The sequence below is a fragment of the Onychomys torridus genome, chromosome 3 (genome assembly GCF_903995425.1).
Source record: "Onychomys torridus chromosome 3, mOncTor1.1, whole genome shotgun sequence".
In the NCBI taxonomy this organism is placed as follows: domain Eukaryota; kingdom Metazoa; phylum Chordata; class Mammalia; order Rodentia; family Cricetidae; genus Onychomys; species Onychomys torridus.
The window spans coordinates 113,693,600-113,715,073 of NC_050445.1; the positions used below are offsets into that span (position 1 = coordinate 113,693,600).

Below are 21,474 nucleotides of genomic sequence, written 5' to 3' on the forward strand. Positions count from 1 at the left end.
AGTATATCCAGTAAACATGTATGACTTTGATAATGGGGTAAAAAATTTCAATAAAGACATTAAAATGAAAAAGATTATTCTAGAAAGACCAAAATATTAATGAGTTATAAATGGGAAAAAAATCAGAATACCTTTCTGCTTACTGGACTTTCCTTTTCTGCAATGAATTTACATTCTTTGTCACAAACGGCAAAAACTTTTAACTATTTCCAGAGTTTGGCCAGATCTGGAGCATAACAGCTTTCACACTCTCCTGCATATGTGCAAGTGTTTTACAAGGTACCACCACACTTAAAGACTTTCAGCCCAAGCAAGCAGAACTCCTTTAACCCAGCTCCCAGACCACCTGTTTCTCAAGCTTCCAGGCTATCGGCGTCACCATCCTCCTACTGACTACAAATGGGGTCCACAGGTCTGACAGGGAAGGGACTGATTCAACTTGAACTATCCTCTGAGAACCCCACTTCACTTCTATGGCCCAATGAAGGTGAGCACAGATGAGGAGAAGGTCCCAGGTGGCTCAGGAGCTAATAAACAGGGCTCTCACAGGCTGGCAAAGGACAGCAGTCTCTCACCCGTGTGAACAGACAGGCTTGACCAGTCAGAGATCTAAGTCTCTGCTCTTCAAGTGTTCACAAGAAGGCAAGGTAAAAGCAAGCTTCATCCTACAGGCAAGGCCCATCCTGGGCAGCCCAGCACCACAGCGCCTCTGTCGGAAGGGAGCATTTGGATCTACTCCACAGGTTCACCAAGGCCCATCTGTTAGTTTCTGCTCTGCACCCTGAGGAGACAGCTCCTCCAGGGCCGGCAGGGATATGGCAGTGGCTGCCAGGAGAAGCCCCTGGCAGTCCTGGGGCCACCTGGCACACAGCAGCTCACCCACTCAGGTGGGCATGGAGATGGATCAAGGTGCTCAAGACTGTACCCCCACCTTATTCCCCAAACCCCAACATTCCTGGGTGTACCCTTGCTTTTGAGCTGTTCCCAAAGATTTAAAACACGAGTAAAGGAGCTAGGGAAACCTTTCTGAGTCTGCTGCCCTGCTGGAGAGATGAGTGGACAAGAAATGGTTAACGTGCTATGCCAGGACACGGGAAGCACAGGGCTAGTGGAGGAATAGAGGACCTGTTGACATCGCCATCCCCACCTTCACCTTATGCACATCAGACAGCCCGTGCCCTGCTTCACAGCAGTGGAAGCTCCCACACGTCTAAGCCTGTGGGCTCTACAAAGCTTCCTAGAGAGGAGGGCGTTTTGTTCATGTGCCACAGGAAATCTCATGTGGCTAGGCGAGGATGGTATCTCCATCGCCACCTTAGCTCTTGGGACAGCAGTGGCCAGGACTTGAGGATTGGAGCTGATCAACTAGCGAGGGCATGGGACAAAGGGACACACCAGTACAGCTGCATGAAGAAACTGTGCCTTTCCAGACAGGCAAGATTACTCAGTTGGGTAAGAGCACCTGCTGCCAAGCCTGACAATCTGAGTTCAATTCCTGGGACCCATGTCATAGAGTGAGAGAACCAACCTGTCCAGCTGTCCTCTGACCTCCACAAACTAGCTTATATGTGCACATAGCAAATTAAAAAGGGAAAAAAATGCTTCTTATTCTCTCATTCCCAATAGAAGCTTAAAATACAATGGTCATGGGAAAGACTAGCATGCTGACAGGCAGAACCACCTGGGAGGGACGGTCTCAAGAACAGAACAACAGAAGTAAGATGCTGCCCTGAGCAAGGTTCCTGGGCACAGAGCTGTGGAGCACACTTCGCCAGTAGCCTCCCAAGCTCCACTTCCTACCCTGGCGACTCCTCTCCTCTGCGGCCAGTGGAGGATTCATTTTTTTCAGTGGCTACCTTTAGGCATCTGGGAACAAACAACCCAGGTCTCCCCAGGATTAGTACTGATCAGGGTAAAGACAAGAAGGTTACTGGTCATTATGGGTAATTATGAGGTACAGACGCCTCCCTGAAGTCTCCCTGTGGGAAAATGGCCCAGGACCGTCTTTCCTGAAGAGACAGTGAGGGAAGGGTGCCCCATCTGTTACCCAGATCCCAGCCTCCAGGCTTGGAGCCAGAGCTGCCTCAGGCTCCACTCCTGGCCTTGGCCCAGGCAACATACTTTGAAGATGTGAAGCTCACTGTCTCTCTCACCAATTTGATCCCACAAGCATTTATTAAAAGCATTTACTGCATGCTAGGCTTTGTGCCAGGTGCTGGGGATGTGAAACTGATGAGTACCCTACCACAAGGAACCTACACCCAAGTACGACAGTACTGCCACAGAGGGACAGAGAGAGAGACAGGGGAGCACCAGACAGCTGATAAAAACCTGGCATCGCCAGTGTGCCTTCAGCAATGAGCTAGAGGCACACAGCTGAGGCTGGGAAGACAGACTGACTGAGGCTGGGAAGACAGACTGACTGAGGCTGGGAAGACAGACTGACTGAGGCTGGGAAGACAGACTGACTGAGGCTGGGAAGACAGACTGACTGAGGCTGGGAAGACAGACTGACTGAGGCTGGGAAGACAGACTGACTGAGGCTGGGAAGATGGATCAGTGGAGCAGAATGCTGGCTGCACAATGAGGACCTGTGGTGAACTCCCCAGCACCCACACAGAAAAGCTGGGTGTGGCCATGCGAGCCTCTAACCCCAGTGCTGCTGGGTACAGAGGCAGGAAGACTGTTGGGGTCTGCTGGCTACCAGCCCACCCTGTGTCGAGGGAACAGAAGCAGACAGCCGATGTCCTCCTCTGGCCTTTGCAGACACTCCACACAAAAGCAACAGAAGCCCAACAGTGGCTGAGTGGCTCCGTTGTATGGAGCCTGCCTGGAAGCAGCGAGGCCCCCAGTCCAATCTTTAGCACAGTGGGGTTAAAAAAACAAAACCACATTCACAAGCTAGGCAGTGGTGGTGCACACCTTTAATTCCAGCACCTGGAAGACAGAGGTTGGCAGATTTTGTAAGTTTGAGGCCAGCCTGGTCTACAGAGTGAGTTCTAGCACAGCCAGGACTGCACAAAGAAACCCTGTCTCTAAAAACTGGAAAAAAAAAAAAAAAGACAAAAAAACCCCCCCCCCCACATTTCCAACAGCAATGATGATGAAGAATGTGTAACAGACACAGGGAAACTGCAAAGCTTTGGTAGAAACCCAGAAGGCTAAGGTAGAAAGATGAACTTTCCTGGGCATAGTGGTGCACACCTTTAATCCCAGCCAGTCTCAAAAACTGGGGGGCAAGATACACTTCCCTCTGCCCTCAAATCTCTAAGTCCTCTAGGAGTCTAACCGAAAACACCTAACATTTCTCACAGAACTTGACACATCTTTTACAAGCTTATTTGGACAAAGAAATGAAAAAAAAAGCAACAAAAAAAGAAAAAAGGGGCTGGAGAGATGGCTCAGAGGTTAAGAGAACTGACTGTTCTTCCAAAGAACCTGGGTTCAGTTCCCAGCACCCACATGGCAGCTCACAACTGTCTGTAACTCCAGTTTCAGGAGACCTGAAACCCTCACACAGACATAGATGCAGGCAAAATGCCAATGCACATAAAAAAGGAAAGAAAGAAACAAGACAAATGTAAATACATTTTTAATTCATGTGTATCTGTGTCTGTATGAACTCATGTGGTGTGTGGATGCCCACGAGGACAGAAGAGGGTGTCAGATCCCTGAACTGGTTAACAAACAGTTGTGAACCATCCATGAGGGTGCTGGGAACTGAACTCGTGACTTTGGAAGAGCAGTGAGTATTCTTAGCCACTCTGAGACATCTATCTCTCCAGTCTCAGAAGGATTTTTTTTAAGGACTAAATTCTTGAATGAAAAACTGGTCACTGAAACAATGGAATAAACAGAACCAGAAAAACAAGTCAAGAGAACTGCAGAGGCCCCAGAATACCAGTGAGCATGTGAAACACTTCATGGAAATATGAACTGCTGAACAGACTAAAAACTTATACTAGGGATAGTGAGTTCTCTATGTAAGTTCAATCCTTGCTGGTACGGAAGAAATGAAATGCAGTTAGCTGCGTATACATTGTGTGAATAATTTGAAAATGCATCACTGACAGAAAATACCTGGTAAATAAGTGTACAAATGTATAAAAAACTTCCCAATACATTGCATGAAGTTAATGTCATTTTATTACCGACACCTAATAAAGAAAACACAAAGGTTACAAGTTAATCTCACAATTTAAACAACTCAGATAGTGTTAACTAATATAAGTCATCTTACTGTTAAAATACGCAGGGAAGAATACTATGCTCTTCAAGCCATGCTCAAATGCTCAATAGACAAATTTAACTATTTCTAATGGAAAAAATTAACACAGTGGAATGAGATCACTTCTTTCATATAAAGAAATCACATAACCCTAAGACCTCAATAATCCACACCACCATGCCTAAAGGTGAAACACTAGTCATTCACATTCTAGTGAGAAGGGAAACAATATCACTACAGAGAAAGATGTTCAAGCTAATAAGTACCTAGCAAACACATAACACAGGACACACGTTCCCAGCTCCATCTATCATGAAACATCAGTTCCTGGGTCAGGTTCTCGGCCCGATGTATCCTGGCTACCTGACCAAACCCAGACTCACCACTAGAACCAATGGTCAGAACTCATGTGCAGGGCACTCCTAAATGACCTGGTGGCAGGTTGTCATCACAGGTGAAGAGTTAAGGACACGGCACAACTCTGTTCACCCACACCCCACTGGGCCCTGGGGCAGGGAATGAGGTCTGCACTGTGAAGCTGCCAGCAATTCCCTCCCCTGTCATCCTCTATTTTTCCCCCAAAGGATAGTTGTTATTGGTATAATTTTTAAAAAATAGAATAAAGGGCCAGAAAGGGACATAGGCTTTTATTTTTTAACCCCAGACTGGGGATCGGCATCAACTTAAAACACCCAGATAGGAAACAAACTAAAGCGGCTGAGAGTCTCACATGGAGTAGGGGCTTGCAAGGTCCCCTGCCCTGTGCCCGTTCACAGCGACACCTACCTGTGCCAGAGCAAGCACACAGGTCTGGGAAGGTGTTTAAAGGTATTCCTGGCAGAAGCCAAGCTAAAGCCCTCCAGGCCCAAAGCCAGCATATATTGCCACACTATGGCACGCCCTTACTTTACTCAAGTGCCACAGAAACTCTGAACACCGCGAACAGGGCAGTGTCATTTCTACAGGCAGATGTTCATTACGTAAGGTGTGTTTGTGAGAATTTGCCACGCTGTACATGCTTTTCTTCCTATGTATGCACTAGACTTCGGTTAAGAGCTTAAAAATGAAAATGCCAGGCCTGCCTGTAGCCCTGGCGCTCTGGAAGCAGAAACCAGGCCATCCATGAAGCAAGCTGGCTGCTGAGGAGCCAAACCAGCGAGCTCTAGGTCCCAGTGAGGGGCTCTGACTCAATGTGTAAAGTAAACTTCAGACAACTTCAGCCTCCACATACATGCACACACTCGTATACACCTGCAGAAAATGAGAACACACACACATTAAAAAAATAAGACTTCAAAAATTAAAGACTGAGATGAGAAAGTTCCATTTCTACGACCTGCTCCAGAGCCTCCTTCTGAACATCACACTTTAATCGCTGAGCTCACAGGCCAGTCTCATAGGACAGACAGGACGTTCAATCCTGTACAAAGCGTCTGATGACCTGATCTTAACTTTCCCAGACTCTCATTTGGAAGCTCCCCACAGGTATGGGAGACCCAGAGCCAAACCCTGACTGCACATTCTAACTGGCAGGAGAGCCTCAAGAAACGGGTCCGCTGCACTCCACCAACCACATCAGAGTCTCTGGAGTCCAAACACCAACATCCCTTTCTGAAGAGCTTCTCAGATAATTCTAACATGAAATAGGGGCCAAGAGCTGCTAAACTTGTTAAACCAGAGGGACTGGCTGCTGGAGACTCTCAGGACAAGCTGAAGCAAGGCCCTGCCTGTTGTGGTGGAAGCTCGGGTGGGAGTGTGTGGGGATGGCTTGTCCTGGCACCCACCCAGCTCCTCCTCCTCCTCACTTCCCCAGACCTCAGTCGGAGACCTAGTGGGGAGCTAAGGGATCATTCTAATACTGTGTGTGCGTGTGCGTGTGTGTTTGCACTCCTGGGCACACAAATGTGGAACACGCAAGTCTTTCTAAATAACTTTAGGGCCCATGAAGCTGGACACAGAATCCTGGGTTCTGGCTCCTAGCCAAGGACTTCAGACTGGACTCCTTGCCAGGACAGCCCCAAGACACACGCCACTGCAACCACACAACCCCACAGCTAAGCCCTAACTACTACCCAGGGGCCAAATGATGCCTCTGGGAGCCCACAGCTGGAAAACAGGAAACCAGCAAAAAATAATAGGAGAGACCAGAGGGTAGAGGTAAGCAGAGAGCGTAACCAGAGGATGAGACTAGATTCAGAGACACAGAATGAGGCCAGTGAGGAGGAAGAAGCACATGGTCACCTACAGAGACCTTCCAGCACTATTATCTGGGACCCCATGCCACCCTCCTCTGCCTACCTCAGTCTGGAATAGGCACCCAGACCCGTAAGTTTGACCCAACATATGGCTATCTTGGCCAGGCAGCCCCACGGATGATTCTGACCCAAGGAATCCTGGGTCATGTCACAAAGCATGTTCAGACTAGGGAGAGAACTGTGCTTAAAGCATGAGGAATGGGTACAAGGGCAGGCAGAAGTCCTAAAGAATGTCCTGGTTTGGAGAAGAGTAGGACAGACAAACACTGAGGAAAACAGGTGGACAGCTCCGGGACGTGTTAAAAAGAAACCGTACCCACACTGCACCATCTAGAAGGCTGACTGATTAGAACTCTTCAAAGATGGTTGGAAACAGTGTAGGTCCAGAGCCAAGTTATCTTGAACCATCCTAGCCCCTAACTAGCCTTCTCTTGACCATCTCTGTGACCAAACAGCCTGTGACTACTGGGTACATTCTTCTGGAATATATGAGCACAGTTGCTTCCACCAACACCCAAGCCCAAGAATGTAATTAGACAGCATCCGAGACCCACAGCAGAGATTTCCCCACCTCACTGTATCCTGCCTGCTGTTCCCACCAATGCACTGGATAGTGTTTTGATTTATGGCTTTGTTCAGGTTCTAAAAAGAACTTTATGGAACAGTTAGCACATTGGGCCATGGAATTTGGGGTTACCTAAACCTGTGTTCTCTGGGCCATGATCATTCATATTTGGCTCCAGAATAAACTATGGCTTAGACCCTTTAAGGTGAGAGCTGTGTTTTGTTTTATGTGAACAGGCACATCTCCAGCTCCAGCAAAAATCCATTCTCCTAGAGCCTGGGGACAGGGCACTAATGACTCATATTTTGAAGACCTAGTCTCCCCTCTCCAGGACCAGGAGGGTCAGAAAGAATGTTCTGCACCCTGGCTGACCCTGGTCAAGCCAGCAGAGACACATGACTTGGTCTAAGGAATACTCCCGAGGTTTTGCAGCGTCAGACCATACTCTCTGGCCACAAGCCTTCTCAGACCTCTGACTGCCTCTGACAGGTGTGTCTGGCCTCCCTGCTGGTCCCCTTCTGCAGAGCAGCCAGCAGAGTTAGCGATGGAACCTCCCTGAGGGATAGGAAGGTAGTCGGCAGGCCAGGCATCGGTCCTTCTAGTAAACTGTCTGCTTAGCAGGGCTGGGGACAAAGCCCGGAGGCCAGAACAAATGTCCCTTTGGATAAGTGATTGAGAAGAGACAGTGGATGTCGCAGAAGCAGGAAAGCAGAAGTCAGTCATCAGGGCAGAGCTGGAGAGCTCTCTGATAGGACAAGCTGCAAACCCTCTCAATGCCTTTGTTTCCAAGCAGAGCCCATGAGGTCAGGATTACTCATGAGGATGCGTGGGGGCGGGGCTCAGAAATCCAATTACTTAAGCACCAAGGGCACAAGAGTTCCTGGCCAGACACAACCAGGATTTGCTTAGACTCTAATCCTCCTACACTTGGCTTGTTGGCCCCTTAAGTAATATTTCTGCAGCAAGACAGTTTGGGCCCTTTTCTCTGGACAGCAGGACAAAAATTCCCATTTTTACTTGAATGTTTAACAATGCAAACAAAAAGCTGGAGAGCCTCAGCTGGAGGAAGTAAGACCAAGACGCCTCGGCTGAAGCCACCAAGATGACTTGGGGCGGGAGGGTCCATCCTTACAGAAGTCACCGTAGAAGACCAGCCACTGCCAGGAAAGGGCTACACCTCTAGGTTAGTAAGGACCATCATATGAAAGCCTAAAGAGCACTGCACAGCAAGACCTGGGCTCCATCCTCAGCATCACAACAACAAAAATAGCTTCAAGTTTTTAAAACCATAAATAAAGTTGGACCTGATGAACAGGGCTGGAATCCTGACTACTCAAGAGACTAAGAAATAAAGATCCCAAGTTCAAGGCCTTCTGGGCTACAGAATAAATTCAAAAGCCATGGCAAAAAGAGGGCTGAGGATATTACTGTAGTAGATGGTTTTTGGCACGTGTGAGGTCGAGTTCAGTCTCTAGTAATACAAACGGGGGGGGGGGGGCACCCTTCAAGGGCCCATGTGGTTCAGACTTAACACCATCAGTCCTGAACATGCAGGAGGGATCCGTATCTACAGGAGTTGAGGTACAAGTAAGTCTTTTGGCTTCTCTAAGAGACTCTGCAACAAACACAGGTGAACAAGTGTGAGGAGGCAATGTCCAAAAAGGGTGCGGAGACACGCAAGCCAGGGACCCTGCACACCACCAGGAGCAGGTTCAAAGCAGTGCTGTCCAGTCTGACCCGGTCCAGCATCACACACAGAAGTCTTCAGTTACAGGACATCCAAGAGCAAGAGCATGGAAACCGCCCTGCGGACAGCTCACAGGATGCTCTGAACAGTACCGAACACCCGAGGCAGGCTGCATAAGCTGTTAGCTAACTGTACAAAGTGGGACCGAGTCTTAGAAATTCAAAAAAGGAGAAAACCTAAACAGACAATCTGGTCTGTTTCTAGATTTAGTTTGAGGAAAACTAACTTTGGAAGGCAAACCCTCTGCTATACAGAGAGGAAATGATAGCCAGGGACTAAGTGACTTTCCCATAGTTAATGGCAAAGCCCATGAGTAGAGGAAGAAACACTACTTGTTGCTCTCTCTCAGCCAGTTAAGCAGTAAAGTCTACAGAGACTCAAACTTTATTTTTTACAGATGGGGCCGGATATAAACCAGGCTAGCCTCAAACCAGCTACATTGTCAAGGATAACCTTGAACTCACTCTTCTCCTTAAATGTGAGATTACCAGCACACGCCACTAACTATATCCAGATAACTGCTCACAAGGTGACTTTTTCTGTTCTTTTTTGGCAGTGCTGAAGATCAAATCTATAGCAAAGGCCCGAGTAAGCCACATTGCCGCTCCGGAACACAAACATTTCCAGATAGGGTCTTACTATGTAGCTCTGGCGGAACTTACGATGCAGACTAGGCTGGCCTCAGCTCAAGCGATCCACTTGTCTGTGCCTCCCGAATGCTCGGGTCAAAGGTGTGCACCACCACGGCCAGGAGACCCCCCCACTCGTGATGAGCTGCAGGTAGTTTCAAGTTCACATCAACAGCCCCGGGCACAGTATTTTATCCAGCCTTCTCTGCATCTCAAACCCAGCACCTTTTCAAAAATCAAGCTTCCTTTCCACCTTATCCATTTCAGAACACATGACTCTAACACATTACCATCAGATCCTAGAAGCACTCATTAACCTTAACAACAAGACTGTTGATTCTTCTTTCCAAGTCCCCTGAGGTTCAATAAGCCACAAAGAAAGCCTAGTACATCCAAGTGCACATGTGATGAGAAGTTTGGTTATGTGCAAGTTCATATGCCCCAAACACAGTGGAGATCAAAGGTATTAACAGCATGAAAATGCGCTGTCTATACTGGCTTTCCCGCCTATAACTGAAGGAATTTAGTTCACATCTCTTAGGGGTAAGGGTTTTGGAAGACTCAAACAGTAACTTCTCTCTTCTGATTCTGTACTTAGTACCGGGACACGGGAGTGCTCAGCAAATGTTGAAGAGACAAGGAATGGGAGATAAAAGTAGGTGGGGATGAGAACAGAGTCCTGGTTAGACTGCCAAGCTACAGGTTTTACTCCTGCAAGCTGCCCCTGTTCTGTTAGCACAGACTTCTTAGATTAGCCCAAGAGAAAGCCACCTCCTCCCTCAGCAGCCTCTCAGATGCTGGGAATAGGGGGTCCTGCTGACTGCCAGATGTCTGGGTGTGGGAGGAAATGAGGCCAAAAGCCCAAGAGGTCAGGGATGGAAAAGAGGTCTTAAGAGGATTGGGAGACCCAAGAGCTGAGCCAAAACAAAGCCTCTGCCATACTTCCAGCCCCCGACCCCCTAGCCAGCCAGATCACTTGCCACAGCCTCCAGGGTCTGGGAGGGAACTTGGCAAAACCACAAAGCCCATTTCTAGCACAAACGTCCAGCTGCAGCTAGAAGCAGATGAACACCCAAGCCCCTCCTCCTCACAAGCCCAGCAAGAGGACAACAGAGCCATCATGGTGGTCTCAGAATGCAGCCCCAAGTCCCTGCACGGTGACGGACAGAAGGCTCCCATTCCACCTTACACTGTGTTGCCACATTCACTCTTCCGACATTCACTCAAAAATGACCGACTGACTGGGGTTGCCAAAGAGGCAGAGCTAAGCTCTGTGATGAACTCCAGCTCCTACCAAGCATGGGGAAGCCCGTTCTCCATTCCCCAACTTAAACTTGGCATCCCCTTGGCTGGTTCCTTTTCTACTCCAGCATGACAGCCCACTTGTTCTCAACTTTATTGCTGCTTGTAAATGACTTCAGAGAAGGGGACTCCTCAACCTTCCAAAGAGCTGAAGGGCAGGTGAAGAGGGCAGACAGGAGTGACCAAGGGTATGCAGAGAGTCAAGCAGCAGATTCTCAACAGGGCATTTTGGGGGTGGTCAAAAGGAGAGACAGAAGGCAGAGATCCTGGGCTCAGCTCCAAAATAGTTTCCAGATATCCTTAGCCAGTGCAATGCTCCCATGAGGCAGAGCGTGGGAGCCCAAAAGCAGGGCAGCCTGGTGCTCTGGGCACTGGCTGTCCAGGCAGCTGAGGGGAGGAGGTATCAACAGGGTATTGGGCTATGCCAGATTCCCTGGGATTTCGTGGGTAAATGACATGGAGCATTACATATAGTAAACTGACGACCTGCATTCATCAAGCTCCGCTCTGTGACTGTGCCAGGCACTGTGGACACCCACACATCAGGATATTCCTGGCAGCATTAGCATACAAGGAGACATGCATTACTTCTTCTGGCTGCTGGACACCATTCACCCTTGGGGCTTGCCCGTCCTGTGGGAACTTGTACACATACACACATGCATACATCCTCCCTTTATCCTGACCACAGGAGGAGTTCTACCATGACCTGATAATAGACTGGGCAAAACTCTCTCACCCTCCAACAGGCCACCTGAGAAAATCCAAAGCCAAAAGCAGGGGCTCAGACCGGAGCACTAGCGGCACCAAGGCTGAGAGGAAGCCATGGTTCTCAGACAGGCAGCTCAGCATCAACAAGTCCAGATACATGCTCAGAGCCTGAGGAATCAAAGTCCTGTGGACAGGGAAAGGGAGACCTGGGGATTTTCATAACGCTGGGGCTGGGGCACTAGCCTGAGGGCCTCCAAAGGATCTTCAGACCAGATCCCGGGGCAGCCCAACAGGTGGGAGAAATAGAGCATACTAGCAGAGTACAAGGACACAGGTCTGCCAAGGAGAGTCATCACCACAGCAGCCAGGCAGGAGGGTGCTGGAGAGAGGAAGCAGACAAGGATGGAGGTACAGAAGGAGGGAGCTTCCCCCACTCCCTAAGCCCATCTGTCTCCATCCTTTTGTCCTGCTTTCATGGGAGTTGGGGGACAGAAGAGTCTGCCTCAGAACCTTAACATCTCCAATGCCCACACTTTTTGAAACAGTGTACCCAGTGACTACAACTCCCCCAGTGAGCAGCCCGTGGCCAAAGGAAACGGAGGTGGGGAACTGTGGGTTCTGGCTCCCCAGAAAAGGCAGCAAGAGAAAAAGTCAGCCAGTGTGAGCTCACAGCTCTCAGCAGCCCATGCACAAACAGTATCACTAAGCGCTTCTACTTGCCTGGGGGTCTCCCACGCTACCTTCCAGATGACTACCAACAACTCCCCAGCCTCACCAAGGCATGCCAGCTCCCTCAGAGCTGAGGTCACCTGGCTCTTCCTCCCTAAGAAACTGTTTCCGAAGCAAAACCATGTCCTTCTCTAAACACTTCCTTGGGAAGAGGCCAGGGACTAACCCTGGCCTTCAGATCCACCTTGTAAGCTAGCTCAGGAACCCCCAACCCACACAGGAAGCAGCAGAGCCCCACCCTGCCAGTGTCACCACCCAGACAGTGAGGTGGCAGAGGGCCATTTCCAGCACCTGCTCAGAGCTTCCCACAGCTTTCCCAGGAAGTAGGAGGTAGCTTTGCAGGAAAAGACTAAGAGCATGCTGGGACACTCACAGCTCGCCCACCTGCTACCTAAGCAACCAGGCTCCGGGTTTCCTCCATGCCAGGGAGAGCCCCACTGGGCCTGGCCTGCCCACCTTTCCCCAAACTCACTCCGGGTCTCTGCTCTTCAGAGACATCCACACTGATTTGTCTGTCCCAGCCCCCCCCCCCCTCTCCCAGGCTAGAGGATACTGCTGAGTAATTTCAAACTTAAGGTGGGCCCCCAGCCCTGTAAACTGGGGCAAACTAGAAGGAAATCTACTGATCTGGTCCTTGCCAACCTAGAAGGATTAGTCATGGCTTCTCAGTGATCAGATTCTCCCCGGACTCTCCATTCCCCCCTATCAAATGTACCACCATGCCCTCTGAAAACCCACCTGGAATGGGTCAGAGCCCCTTTCTCTGCTTCCCCCACACCTGGGAACACTGCCTTCCCAGGCTCCCAGACACCAAATGGCACAAAACAACAGCAGACACCCGCTGGCTTCCTAGCCATGATGTTGCATCAGCCCCCACCCTACCCAAAATATCCTCACCCCCACCACCTCCTCTCCTCTCTCCAGCCATCTCCATGGCGACAGCAGCATGACTAATGACACCCTATCAGCTTCAGAGTCAGGAGTGCACTTCTCCCTCCCCGTTACTGTCTTTCACCCCCCCTCAAACTCCCCGCGACGACGCACCCCGGGGGATTTCTGCAGATTGGATGCAAACCAACAGTGCCAGGGCCATTCTCCAGAGATTCCCAGAGGCAGGGACAGGGAGTAGGTTGCATGTCTTTAACACACACACACAGGCACGCACGCGCACGCACACACACACATACACACAGTTCAACACAAACCAAAATCCAACTGCACCCAAACCATCCAGCTGAGAAAGCAAAAAGAATCCAAACAAAACCCACACAGGCCTGAGAATTCATTGGCCGCCCACACTCCCGCCGCCCCTCCCCCTCAGCTGCTGCTGCTACACACACACACACACACACACACACACACACACACAGAGTGGGAGATTAAACAGTCACCAGAGGAGACCCTTTATTTATATCCAATCCAGTCCAATACTTTACCCCCACCGCGCGCGCCCACGCACACACGTAAACGTATACATACACACACACACACACACACACACACACACACGCACATGCACACGCACACAAGCACGCAGGGTACCTTGACAGTCGCCCCTTGTGCCCAAGGCCCCGTTCCTTCACCAGCCTTTATTTCCACCTGCAAAAGAAGCCAAAGACACTGGTGAGGCAGACTGGCGGCAGGCAAGCAGCAAAGCAGTCCTGCACAGGCCCCAGCGCGCTGGAGAGGAAAGGGCCGGGGAAGAAAGGCTGGACGGGACCATCTTCCTGCTCCAGCTGCCTCCCGGGCGCGGACGGGCCCCTGCGCCTTCCAGTGTTTTGTTTTCCTGCTCGGTTCCCAGGCCTCTCAAGATCCAGGGGCCCCGCTCCCGGCCTGCACGCGGCCTCCCCTCCCCTCCGGGCCCTGCGCTCTACCTCGGCCGGCCTCCTCTACTGCGTCGGCCGCCGCCTGGCCTCCCATTATCCCCGCCGAGGGAGCGCACCGAGGGAGGCACTGCAGAGGCGGCGGCCAGCTGCCGGCTGCTCCCGCCCCGCCAGGCTGGTGTGCGAGGGGGCGGCGCGCGCGCCAGCCAATCCCGCGCCCGGCCCTCCCCGTTAAGGACCTGCCCAGCAGCCAGGCGGGGGCCTTGGTAGAGGAAGCCATAGCCACAAGGGCTGCTTCCCAGGCAGGCCGGGGATCCCGGGGCACCCCCCACCCCCATCGGGCAACATGCACAAGGCGTCCCCTGCACCTCCGGCGGCGGCGGGTGCACCTGGAGTACAGCGGAACGCAGGTACCCCACACGGGCCGCTCTCCAGCCGGCCAAGAGCTGGAGCTTCAGTCCTTCAAGGAGAATTCAGGGCAGCAGGAGTTACACACTCACACACACACTCACACCCGCTCCCCACCCGCGCTCTGCAGATGAGTGGAGTAACTTACCAAAGGTGACACCGCTGGAACTCAGCGGGGCTCAAACTCCCCTCCAGGTCTGTCCTCCCTGAAGACCATACCCCTTTGCCATTCTGTAGCTCTCCTGCTCTGCCCTCTTGTACCCCACTCGGGAAAATGGGCAGTAGCCCATACTTCCTGCGCTTCCCCAAGTCAGTTGTGCCCACCACCTTACTACCCTAAGATCACTCCCATCCGGTGCTGATCGCCAGGTGGTAGTCTCTCCTGGAGAGGCTCCACCAGGTAGGTACCCCTTGCAAAGACCCCCTGGGCTCCCAGACCTCAAGAGTTCCCGTACAGTCCCCTAACTCCAAAGGGTGCGAAGGCCAAGAGACCGAAGGGGTAAGGGGGGGACCGCAAAATCGCAAAATCCTAGCAATTCACATTTCTGTATTAAATTCCCAGGCACCTCTTCCGTCTATTCCATCCCTGAGAGGGAACATCCAGGCTGCTACCTCACGCAACTTTAGTACCCACATATCCTGTTTCTAGTAGCCGGTGGTACCTTACCTCTCTAAGCCTCTCTCTTCTCATCTGTAGAATGGAACCAGTAGCCATTTCACACAGCTGTGAGGCCCCGAGAAGGCACCCAGCCAGCTGCCCGGCACAAGGTAGGTGCTGCTGCCTTGAAGCACTCTACATTTCTGCCGGAGCTCAGGGTGCTTTCTCATTCTCACAGATGAATAAGCTGAGGCCTGAGAGAAGTGACTCACAGACGAGCGCCCCTGCTCTAGTGACTCGCTCTATTACCCACTCCACCACAGATGCATAATTGTGCCCCACCCCAGGGCCCCCAGGGAGTACTCAGAACCAGAAAAGCCACCTTAGGAGAAGGGCAAGCCTGCCTCTGATGAGGGGGCGGGCGGCTTCAGGGCTCACACTTGCCTCCTCTTTGGGACAAAGGGCAATCTTACTAAGTCCCTCCCAGAGCAGGAAGGCAGGCAGATGCCAAGATAGAGTGAGGGACAACGGCAGGGGTTTGGTTTGGTTTTGGGGTGGGGGTGCTTTGTGTTTGTTTTGTTTTTTTTCAGACAGCTCCTCTATGTAACAGCCCTGGCTGTCCTGGAACTTGCTCTGTAGTCCTGGCTGGCCTCTAAATGCCTGGTTCAAATCCACCTACCTCTGCCTCCCAAGTACCAGGATTAAAGGTGTGCACCACCACCGCCGCCAGGCTGTGTTTTCATCTTTTGACTCACATTACTGACCCGCCTAAGTGAATCCTCCTTTCTCTTGGTTCCCTAAAGCCCTGTGTTATAGACCCATGTACCCCACAGAGACAAACACAGCTCAGACAGTATCAATTGATACGGTTACTACTGTGGCTGCCACAGTGTATCAGGGCCCTGCTACCAGGCCCTGTGCCAACCATGCTGTAGTATCTCATTTTACCTACTCTACACATTTTTGTTTTAAGAAGGAAGCGTCTTAGAGATGCTGAACAATTTGTCCTTCAAAATTAGTGGGCTGGAATTCAAACCCAGACCCTTCCCACCCTCTTTACTCCCCTTTTCTCTGCCAAGGTCAGGGAGATAGGAAGACAACTGGGTCACTTAAAGTGACCACTTCCTGTCAAACAGATCTGAGAATATGAATGTTTTCACTCTTCCCAATGCTGCTTCCTGACCCCTCCCCCGCATGCTAATGTACTGCATGGCTGAACCCAAACAGTGCCTCCGCTCAGCCAGGTCCTCAGTCACCAAGCCTTTCCCAGTATTTCCCAGGCTCCTCCCTGTCGTCCTCAAGAACACCACACTGCCTCTTCTGGAGCCAGTCACAACCAAGCAGTTATTTATTTACAGTCCTTCCCCCACGTGGGTGGGGCCTTGTCTTCCCTGCTTTCCTAGGCTCTACACAGAACTGGAATGTGCTGAGCTGCGTTCTACCTCCAAGTGTGGAGTAGCAGAGGGCTGGACATTGAGATGGTGAGGCCCCTTCTCCTGGTCAGGCTTCTAGATGAGGTCCCTAAAGCCGGGAGTGGATCGGTGGTGGGGAGGGGGTAGCATCCACTCTCCTGAAAGGCAGGACCTCCCACTGTGGACTATGGACCAGCGTGCCTCTTTCTTACAGCTTATGGGAACTCTGAGTTCACCCCATCTCCCTCTGCTAACTCTGTGCTCCCCCAACTTCAGGTACCCACCCTGCCCTCCAGCAGTCCTTGGCTGAACCAAGGGAGCATGTGGCCCCCAAGGCAGCCTACTTGTTCCCATTCTCATCCCACTCCAGCCCACCTTGGGAGTGATGCCAGTCACAGAGATCCATGCCAGGGCCACTGAGCCTGGACAGCTCTTTTCCTGACATCTTTCTCCTCTCTATATGGCCCTCTTTCTACACGTGAGACTCCCCGTGAACTGTGAGGTACCTGGGATTCCTCTGCATAAGGACAAAGATCCTTCCCTAATTTCCATCTGGATCTCCCAGTCTCCACCATAACTGGCTGCTGTGGCAGGAGTGGGGCCATAGAGAAGGTCAATGGGGAACTTGCTGGAAACACACTGAAAAATCTCAAGAACATGGCCATCCACAGACCAGACTCCACACAGGAACAGACACCCACAGGACAAACAGGAACCCAGACACACGCAGACACATTGGGGAGACTGCAAATGAACCAAGCCTCAAGCCTTGTGGAGCCCCACAAATGGGGACACAATTTCCATACCCACTCTACAGACAGACCGGAGTTCTCAACACCCTGCCCAAGGCCACACAGCTAGAAATGAGCCAGCAGGACTCTTCCTAGCCTTTCACTGGCAGTGGCATACTCAAGGGCCACAGTGGCCAGTCCCACAACGCTCAAGTCCATCTATCTCTTCCAGAGGTGACAGGGAACTAGAGACAGGTCTCTTTTCTTCCTTGCCTTGTCTGCACAGGATTGTTCCTTCCTTGCTCAGTTGAAGCCCACTTCCTCCAGGAAGCCTTCTCCGGTTACCTCAGCCTGTTGCTAGCCCATAATACTTCTAACATTTCTCTTTTAACACCTGAGGTTTGTCTCTGTGTATGTGTGCTGCCCTCCCCAACCAGAATGGCTAGAGCCCTGACTCTCCAAAGTATCCAACACTGAAGGCACTAGGAACTGACTCTGGGGAAGCCTGTGACCCCCCTCCTCTCTCCATCACACAAAGGATCCTGCCAAAAAAACCTAACACCCCCTCCACCCCTGGAGCCTATGTGTCCCGGTGTCCACGCATCAATTTCCACCCAAGTAATTGCAGCCCATCACACATACATCATCCTCTATATTTGAAACTCTTTGAGGTTGTCATGGGAACTGCCTTCGCCTTCATTCACTGATCAGACCTCACAATTAGCTTTGGCAGCGGAAGTCTGTCAATGGCAGTCACCAGGAGGAGGAAGCAGAGGAGGAGCAGAGAAAAAAAAAAAAAAAGAAAAGAAAAAAAAAAAAAGATGCTCCTCCTTGGAGGTACTTCAGAATGAGATGCAAGGAAGGTACCACTGATGTCCTGACGGACAAAGAGGCAGCCCCGACCCCCCCCCCCCTCACTTGCACTCTGACAAATCAGGTGCCCACACTGAGCCCTGGCAGGCAGTACCACTCAGCCTGCACTCCACACCTCCTCTCAGTGGGCCTCACCCTCCTAATGCTACAACCCTTTTATACAGGTCTTCACGGTGTGGTGACCCCCCATCATAAAATTATCTCGTTGCTCCCTCATAAATGTAATTTTGCTACTGTTATGAATCATAAGGTAAATATCTGATATGCAACCCCCAAGGGGGTTACTACGACCCACAGGTTGAGAACCACTGTCCTAGATGCTTAGGAGAAGGTGTTGTATCGTTAGGGTCAAATTCAACTCAAATAACAGGAGACTATTTGACGCTACAGAAACAAGGTGCATGCCGGGCGGTGGTGGCGCATGCCTTTAATCCCAGCACTCAGGAGGCAGAGGCAGGAGGATCTCTATGAGTTCAAGGCCAGCTTGAGCTACAGAGTGAGTTCCAGGAAAGGCGCAAAGCTACACAGGGAAACCCTGTATCGAAAAAAAAAAAAAAAAAAAAAGAAAGAAAGAAAGAAAGAGAAAGAAACAAGGTTCAGAGTACCTCAGAACCCCAGGGTGGCCTGGAGGAAGACTTCCAAGAGTAATTAACACATTTAACATCCCTCAAGGATCTGGGAACACCCTTAGGTGTGCCCTGCAGCCTGCCCGAATCTTTCTCCACCTCTGCCATCAGCTCCAAGCACTCCAGGCACAGCAGACAGAGTCCTCAGTCCTTCACAAGCCACTACATCCCAACTTCTCAAGGCCTTCCCTTCCCTTCCCAGTCGGTCTGCAAGAAGCCCAAGAGTGACTGAGGCTAGACTGTCCTCAAGGCACTCCTCCCTTCCAGCTTTCTAAGGGCATTCTGCTAAGAAAATGTTGCCTTGGGAGGGGTTTGCTGGACAGGGCTAGCTACAGGTTAAAGCGTGACCTGGTTCTGGGAACGGAGACAGCACCAGAGAGGCGCTGCACTTCTCCGGGAAGAGGGACGTTGCAGGCCCTGGGACCCAGGAAGCAATCCAGAAGGTATGGGTCTTCCTTGTTCTGGTGCCAGCTCTTCCCTCCCCTCCCTGCATCACCGCACCCCACCCCACCCCACCCCACCCCGGCCTCAAGCAAGAACCTGCCACCGCTCTCTTCTGGAGTGCCAGAATCATTGGGGGGAACCGGATTCACCTCTGTAAGGAGCAGATCAATAAAAGTATAAAGACAGGCAAGCCCAGCCCAGCTGACTGCCTGACATAATCAGAAGTGGAACTCTAGTCCAGTACCTGGCCACTTGTGTTGACCCAGCTTCTTTGTGTCCTCTCCTGAGGCTTCCCCTGACAAGCGGGCAGTGGGGTATAGACACCCACGGTCTCGATTGCCAGTGACATTCCCATCCTATTCCGAGACCCTGGAGTCGCTGTGCTAAGGGCAGCGGGAGGCATGTAACCTGTCCCTGTTCCCAGGGCACAGCAATGCTGGAACTGCCAGTCAGTTCAGCAGTTCCAACAGAACCATCTGAGAACCCAGCCCACCTCTTGCATTACTTGAAGCAATCAAGCAACCCCCAGACCTGAGTTCACCTGGAAGGCAACTGAAGGTCCCACACAGAGCTGCTTTCTCAGCCTCCCATGTCCCACTCCTGCCTCAGTAATTAGTACAAACTCAGGCTGTCAACTTCTTATGCAAGCAGTCAAGGCCACTGAAGTGTCCACAGTCCAGGAGTGACAGCAGTCTGCCCCACACAAAGCACAAGGCAGAGGCCTGTAGCAATCCTAACAGACTCTTCCAGAACAGCCAGCTGGAACACAGGGTACACAAAGGTAAGGGGTCTCCTCCTCTAACATCCTCTCTTCCCGAACACTCATCTTTTCCACAGGCAAAGAAGGGATGGCGTCTAGACACCTGAGTCCACTAGAGTCAGCCCATCTACTACCACACTGCCTTCTCCAGGAGACAGCCTAAGGCAGAGGGCTGACTCTGGGCCAGGCTTGTGAACAAGTATGTGCAGGACCAGAAGTTAACATGAACATGGTTCACAGAGGCTTTGATCAGGACTATGGGAGGAGGGTCCCTATGGGGAACCACACCTTACTCCCACTGTGTGCCAAAGAAATCCATGGCCATGCTTTTAAGAATGAGTTCTGTAGTAGGTGAGAACCAGGAGAGCGTTCTCTTCCCTACCATGGCTATGAGCCATGATCCCCAACCTGAAAGAGACTATGGTAAGGATGGGTCTGAGGACCACACCGGGATACCCTATGTCCAGCTCATAGCTCTGCCCAGTAGATCTTCTATAGCACTAACTTTTAGAGCCAGGGTATTAGTCTAGAGCTGAGACTGGCCTGGAACTCATCACCTAAGAGGCTGGACTACATAAAGATTTAGGCCAGACTCTAACTGAATGCTTCCTGCCTTTATCTCCCAAGTACTGGGATTACAAGTATGAGCCCCCACTTCCAGTGAAGAGTTCTTTATCTGCACCATCCAAGAACCATTAGCCATGTGCAGCTAATTAGAAGGTAGCTATTGTGCCCATTACTGTATTTAATTTTAATTTAAATAGCCGTCCATGGCTTATGGATCTCACATCGGATGGCTCAGGTAAGTCATGCTTTTAAAATCTGGGGTGGCCATGAACATTTCTGAGAATGTACTAAAAACCATATACCATCCCCCCAAAGATACACTGTCACACTTTCACGAGACATTCAGCTGAACCTTTCAGAAAGCTCACAAACCTGACCTTAACCCAGACCTGAGACTAACTCCATTACAGGATAAAGTCTAGGGCTCAGGGTGTAGCTCGGTCATAAAGCACTTACCTGCCCAAAGTAAGTATTTGAGGTCTAATCCCCAGCATGATCAAAAAAAAAAGAGGCTGTGGAGGTGGTTCTGTTTAGTAGTGCTTGCTGCACAAATGTAAGGACCTGAGTTGTGATCCCCAACACCCATGGAAAAGCCTAGCACAGTGTGTGCTGTAATCCCAGCACCAGGAAGGTGGAAACAGAAGGATCCCTGAGGCTCATTGGACAACCAATCTAGCTGAATCTGCAAACTCAGCGGAAGACTGTCTCAGAAAAAACAAGGGTTAGGCTGGAAAGATGGCTCAGTGGTTAAGAACACTGGCAAAAGACACAGGTTCAGTTCCCAGCACTCACATGGTGGCTAACAACTATCTGTAACTCTAGTTCCAGGGGACCTGACTGCCTCTATGGCCTCTACACATGATGCACATGAATATATGCAAGCAAAACACCCATATACATAAAGATATGTGTGTGTGTGTGTGCGTGCGTGTGTGTGTACACGTATTTTTTTTTTTAAAAAAAACAAGATGGACAGGTCATAGTGGCAAGAGCCAAAAGGGTCTCTGCTTTCAAGGCCAACCTGGTCTACATAATGAATTCCAGGCCTACTAGGAATATATACAGT

The 21,474-nt window shown here is 50.9% G+C and overlaps 1 protein-coding gene across 1 annotated transcript in view; it reads right to left on the reverse strand.

Moving 5' to 3' along the window:
• The window catches only part of Tet3 (tet methylcytosine dioxygenase 3), a 95,396-nt gene that overhangs the window by 67,104 nt on the left and 6,818 nt on the right, over window positions 1-21,474 (reverse strand). Inside the window, exon 2 of the mRNA XM_036180381.1 lies at window positions 13,709-13,765. Within this exon, the coding sequence (XP_036036274.1) occupies window positions 13,709-13,765 (57 nt within the window). The remainder of the gene's footprint in view (window positions 1-13,708; window positions 13,766-21,474) is intronic.